This window comes from Rhinopithecus roxellana, chromosome 2 (genome assembly GCF_007565055.1).
Source record: "Rhinopithecus roxellana isolate Shanxi Qingling chromosome 2, ASM756505v1, whole genome shotgun sequence".
NCBI classification, from domain to species: Eukaryota; Metazoa; Chordata; class Mammalia; order Primates; family Cercopithecidae; genus Rhinopithecus; species Rhinopithecus roxellana.
The window spans coordinates 50,688,686-50,694,685 of NC_044550.1; the positions used below are offsets into that span (position 1 = coordinate 50,688,686).

Sequence of the window (6,000 nt, forward strand, 5' to 3'; positions counted from 1 at the left end):
CTGAAAGAAATATTCACCATCTATTCTCTCTGAGGGCTGCTCCCTATGAGGTTTCATCTACATGACAGGACCACCTTTGCCTCAAGATGGTATATAAGCTTCTGTGCCTCCTTCTGGGGTTCAGGTAATCACTCTGTCTCCCTCCTCCCATCCCACACATTAATAAATTTGTATGCCATTTCTCCAATTAATCTATCTGTTCTCAGTTTTTTCTCGCAAGTCTTCAGAGGGCAGAGGGGAAGTTCCCCCTTGGTCTCTACATAAGTCAGGTCTTAGCTCTTTCCCTTTCAATGCTCATTCCCACTCAACCCATCAGATCTTCACCAGCCCACTTCCCCGCTGAGCTGAATCTGTGGTCATTCACTTCAATCCTGGCTTCGCTGACTCTCTAATTCCCTACATCCTGGACCTCTGGCACTCCCCAGGCCTAAATCACTCCCATTGCTTTTCTTCTTCTCAGCTATTAAATGGGGATATTCCTAACACACAGTCACACAACACCAAATGCGACTGGAACACATTTGAACTGTCATTTTTGGGAAGTGTAATAGGAAATGACCAAAAGGTAACTATTATAGAACTATACAGAATTATCAAACTCAGTGAAGATTCAACTGAACACAAACTTGTTGTTTATAATTTAATTGTATATATACCAAACTATATATAAATATATACAAATATATATGAATTGAGTTAAACCAAGTTGTTTCTAAGATCCCTTGAAGCTCACTGGTTCTGAGTTCCTACCTTACTAACTGAAGGCATCGAACACTTGATCTTCTCCTTTCTGCTTTTCAAAATGTTCCTGTATCCACCCTTCATTCCGTCTTTCTTTTCTTAAGGAAGGGAACATGCATCCCTCTTTCCTTTCCTTGGATATCCCAATAATCCACAGTCTCTACCCCATGTTTGCTTTCTTTTTCCTAGGGCCTACCCATTGTCTTCAACATCTTTACTCATTTGACTTTCATACAAATATATATCTCCCCTCCTCTGAAAAGAAAAATCTTCATTAATCCTCCTGTCTCTCTAGCTGCCGTCCTGTATTCCTTTCACTGCCACTTTATAACAATAACTACCAACATTTCACCTCTCAATTTCCTCAACCTAAACCTGCTTCTACTTAGATCTTTTGCTGAACTCCATGTTCTGTCTCAGGCCTTATTCCTAAGTACTACTGATGATGTCCTCTAAGCCAGGGGTCCCGAACCCCCAGGCCACAGACCAGTACCGGCCTGTTAGGAGCTGGGCCTGTTGGGAACCCGGCTGCACAGCAGGAGGTGGGTGGCCGGTGAGCAAAGCTTCCTCTGTATTTACAGCCACACCCCATCACTCAAATTACAACCTGAGCGCTGCCTCCTGTCAGATCAACAGCAGCATTAGATCCTCACAGAAGCCTGAACCCTGTTGTGAACTGCACATGCAAGGGATCTAGGCTGCATGCTCCTTACGAGAATCTAATGCCTGATGATCTGTCACTGTCTCCCATCACCCCCAGGTGGGACTGTATAGTTGCAGGATAACAAGCTCAGGGCTCCCACAGATTCTATATTATGGTGAGTTGTATAATTATTTCATTATATATTACAATGTAATAATAATAGAAATAACGTGCACAATAAATGTAATGTATTTGAATCATCCTGAAACCATCCCCCCGACCCCATCCGTGGAAAAAAGTGTTTTCCACAAAACTGATCCCTGGTGCCAAAAAGGTTAGGGACTGCAGCTCTAAGCAATGCCTCCTCCTTTTGCTCTCAGGACCTTCATTATCTCTTCCTCTGTATCTCCAACCCTGTGCCTAGAATGCTGATTCAAGAAAAAACTCAACATGTCCTTTGCCTAGAACACCCAACCCAAATCCTTGTAAACCTAGTGAGTCCCAGGAATCTTTTCACTCCCAGTTCAATCCTTACCTACTGTTTACAGCTTTTCCGGCAGTCTCCAGGTAGAGGCCAAGCATGCCCTCTATGCTAACAATGAGCCTTGTACAGACTTTTAATAAATCTAACTCATATATGTCTCCTGCGGGGTGCCTTGAAGGGGTCCCTTGTCATTTTTCAAGTACCACTCCAACATTTAACACTTGGGAACATTCCCCTGCAGGTAAGAAGTATTTTTTTCACTTGCTAATTATCTGGAGTACAGAGCCTTCCCTCAGCACAAGTCACCAGTCCGGAACAAAGGGAGTGTCATGTTAATAACACCATTATTAAAAGACTACAAAATGGCAATGCATGGGAGTGTATTATAATAGCAGAATATAATGTACCTCCTTCACTTCTTTGACTAATTCCCCAAGAGTTTGGCCTTTACTGCAACAGAACAGAGAAGGCCCTTAATGAGTTTGAATTGACCAAATATTAACCAGCCTCCAGTGTCCAAAATGATTTTAAAATAGCCCTTGACCTGGAAATATAGGTGTATTCAAATACACACCCTGATAAAAAAGGACAGACAGGGATAGAGTTCAACATCTATAAGCTTGCCAAGTCAAAAGTTCCTTGTGATAAACTCTAAAAGTAGAGCAGTATTTTAGATAGGGTTTGAATATGTTCATCCTTGTCTAAGAAATCTTGACAAAACAGGTTACATATAGCAAAGTCTACTTTCAGAAAACAAAATCCAGCTGGACATGTGTTAATGAAAACCAACAGTACTGCACTGATAAATAAATAAATACGCAGCGAGGCAACCCAGTCACAGATAGCTAGAGACAACAGTTCTAATGAGTCAAAGCACACCACAGAAGTAATTTCCATTCCATTTTAAATACATTATGGTGTTTAAAAAAAAAAAAACTTATTTCCAAAGGTATTTTATGCATGGCTTCCTGAACATCTTTTATCTTAATAAAAGGTTGTTAGTTTTGTCGAGTTAAGGGAGTCAACGTAGAGAAGCTGGTATTTCCTTGATGCTAAACTATACCGGTGCTAAAAACAAAACAAAAAACAAATCCCAACTTAATTAATTCTACTTTGGGTCTAGTTTCCAAGGCAGTTTTCACAAAGATTATTCTCAGCCCACTGTTTCTAGTTTTGTAACTTCAACCTTCAGTAGCTGGAAATTGTTATATTTTGGGTAATTCCTTGACACATATGTTCTATTACAGACTCATTCTATTCTACTTACTATCAAGGGTAAGGGGAAAAAAGTGTCACTCCATTGATTCTAAAGTTTTAGTCCTAAGAATCACGTTTGTGTTTATTTCGTGATATCATGTGATATGTTCCTATTAGGGCTTTGTAATTTGGGTTACATCAATTTCATCAACATCAACTTTCAGGTGGAATCCTTCCCAAATCAGAACTGCCAGCCAGTCTCAGCAACCACATAAATCAGAAGAAAAGGAATCAGGAAACTTAGATTCTAGTTTCAAGAGGCACGAACTTGACCTTGGGCAATTCACCTCACTTCTGTAATTCAAATGGCAATGCCTGCTTCCAAAGTATGCTTCTAGAAACAGTTTACGTGTTTCGGGTTTCTCAAATAAAACGGAATTTTCTAAACAGACGGTTTGATACATCAGTCTATTCTCTGGCCCAATTTCCCAAACCATCCAGTCCATAAGGTCATAAAACTGCATTTCTTCACAAGTTCTTACTTGCACCACTGTATTACCAAACACGCCCGAATTCCTTTTCTAGCTTTAAACAGATGGTAATATCACATGTACTTATTCTTAAATGTGAAAGAAGAGTAATCTATAGAAAAGACAGTGAAAAGTCTTCATGAATTAACGTGTCGGGTTAAATGAAATCTACTGGTAGACAGAAGAATTGCACTGTCTGCCGTGTACTCAAAAGAAGCTGGAAGATTACTATTATGTCACATGCATGATACTCTCAAACCTCCAAAATCTATCATACTGAAAAAGGACGGAGAAAATAAAAGTGCAGATGGGATAGCGCGAGAAGCCAAGCCTCCCGCGTCAGGATCCAATGAAATGATATAGCTGACGGTGGCACGTCTCTATAGAGTCCTTACTAACTTTGTTCCCTCTACTGAGAAGAGGGGTGAGGTGGGAGCTACTAACTGCAGCTCCTAGGAGGGCAGGTTCCATCCTGATTCCAGCGTCGGCCCCAGATCCTGAAGAAAGGACCGGAAGGGGATGAAACTAAACTGTAAGCCGTGTTGAGTAGCCCATTTATCCCAGGCAGCGGCCGCGGTCATCCTGGGAACCGCACCGCCACTGGGATCCCGGGTCCCGACCCCCTCTGGGAAAGGAGGAAGCAGTGCCAGGCAGGGAGGAAGGTGCACGGGCAGCCTGCAGCCTCACCTGACGCTCGACGGGCCCCACCCTTGCTCTCAGGTGTCCCGCTTCCAACCAGGACCCAGCCAGGGCGCGGCGTCCACCTCTCGCGGCTCCACTTACTTTGTCGCTGGTGCTCTCGGTTTCGTGGTCGCCGCCGGCCGCCTCTCCCTCACGGGGTGGCGGCGACACCGCTTCCCCGGGGCTGGGGCAGCTTCCCCGGTACCTCAGCTCCAACATCTTCCGCTCCCGCGCTGCCGTGGCGGCCTCCTCAAGCACCCTTAAACCCGAGCTGCGCGCGGGGTTCTGCAGGCGGGGCGCCCCGCCACCTCGCAGCCGCGCCCTGGAGTCCCGCGGAGCCGCAGCCACTAACGCGGCCCCACCATAGAGCGGCCGCCGCGCCGGTCACCTCCAAAACGGCATCAACGAGAGAGCGCTCGAGGCCGCCTGCAGCGAGGGCGACTCCGGCGGAGGTCCCGGGCAGGCTCGGGGCGCCAGGCGCGAGCGGAGAAGGCGGAGACGCGGCCTCCGGTTGCCAGGTGCGCGTCTCCACGCAGAGGCCCAGGTGGGAGGAGGAGAAGGGGCGGGGAGAAAAGGAGGACACTTGACCCGCTTTAGCACTGCGCTGGGCTCCCGCCGCCACGCCAGCCCCTCCCGCCCAGCCCCCCCCGGAGCCGGACTCGGAGCCGGCGGGTCCCAGCCCCGCACACTTCTCCCTGCCCAGGCCTCTAGCACCGGGTCTCGCGCCGCAGGCCCCGCCCCTCTGCGCTGCACTGCGGTTCCCACAACCCCGCCTCTCCGCGAGGTGACGTCACGAGCCCGGCCCGCGGCCCCGCCCCCGCCTCTGCGTGCTGGCAGGTGGGGGCCTGAGAAAAGGTGGCAGCTGCTGGGCGGGAGGAGGCTGGAGGAGCTGGGAGGCGGAGGCGGGGCCAGCGCGGGCTGGAAGTGAGCGGTGAGAACTTGCAGACTTGTCCCTGGGCCGCTGCGAGGACTGGAGGAGCTACTCAAAGACGCCCGCTAAATGTTGACAGCGCTCAACACTGCTCCTTCAAACGCCACCCCGACCATGTCAGCTTGACACGCGCGGCGGGTCGGAGGCTCACCGGACCAGAAACTTGTCTGGCAGGACCGACTGGTTGGCCCCGCGGCATTCCCGCCCAGTGTCATCACCTTGAAAATAGGAGATGCTTTTGCCTCGCTGGGCGTCCAGAGGTGCGTCGGCCAACAGTTCTAATCACAACCGCAGCGCCATCTCCCAGAAACTCGGTACTGAATCTCACAAAGGTCACCACCTAGGATCCCAACACAGTGTGAGATGCTATGGGGCGCAGTTGCCCTCCAACTAGTCTCTGAGCAGTGGTGGACCTTGGGCTGCCAAAGAGGGAACAGGAAGGGCAAAAGATCCGCGTTAATTCTAGTCCTAATCCTGTTGAAAGGTGATTAGTTTTCTTGACATGTATCCGCCACCTGGTCATTACTGACAAGCTAACAAATAAAAAAAAAAAAAAAAGAGAGAGAGAGAGAAAAGAAAAAAGGCGGGCCTTCACACAGGACAAGGTTCAGGAACGCACCCTTATACAAAGAGATCAACTATATAAATTCCTCAAGGTCATTACTGACACGGTAAAAGTAAGTAAGGTGTTGAAAATTTACTAACAAATGAGCAAAACCAAAAGTCAAAGTAGGATGCATTGAAAAGCAGGACACAAAGACATCATTTTACCTCACCAAACTGATCTTTGAAG

The 6,000-nt window shown here is 47.6% G+C and overlaps 1 protein-coding gene across 1 annotated transcript in view; it reads right to left on the bottom strand.

Annotated features, from left to right (window-relative positions):
• Window positions 1–5,006, bottom strand: part of CDS1 (CDP-diacylglycerol synthase 1) — a 67,140-nt gene extending 62,134 nt beyond the window's left edge. Inside the window, exon 1 of the mRNA XM_030925246.1 lies at window positions 4,379–5,006. Coding sequence (XP_030781106.1) covers window positions 4,379–4,495 — 117 coding nt within the window. The 5' untranslated portion in view covers window positions 4,496–5,006. The remainder of the gene's footprint in view (window positions 1–4,378) is intronic.
• Window positions 5,007–6,000: the final 994 nt, after the last annotated feature.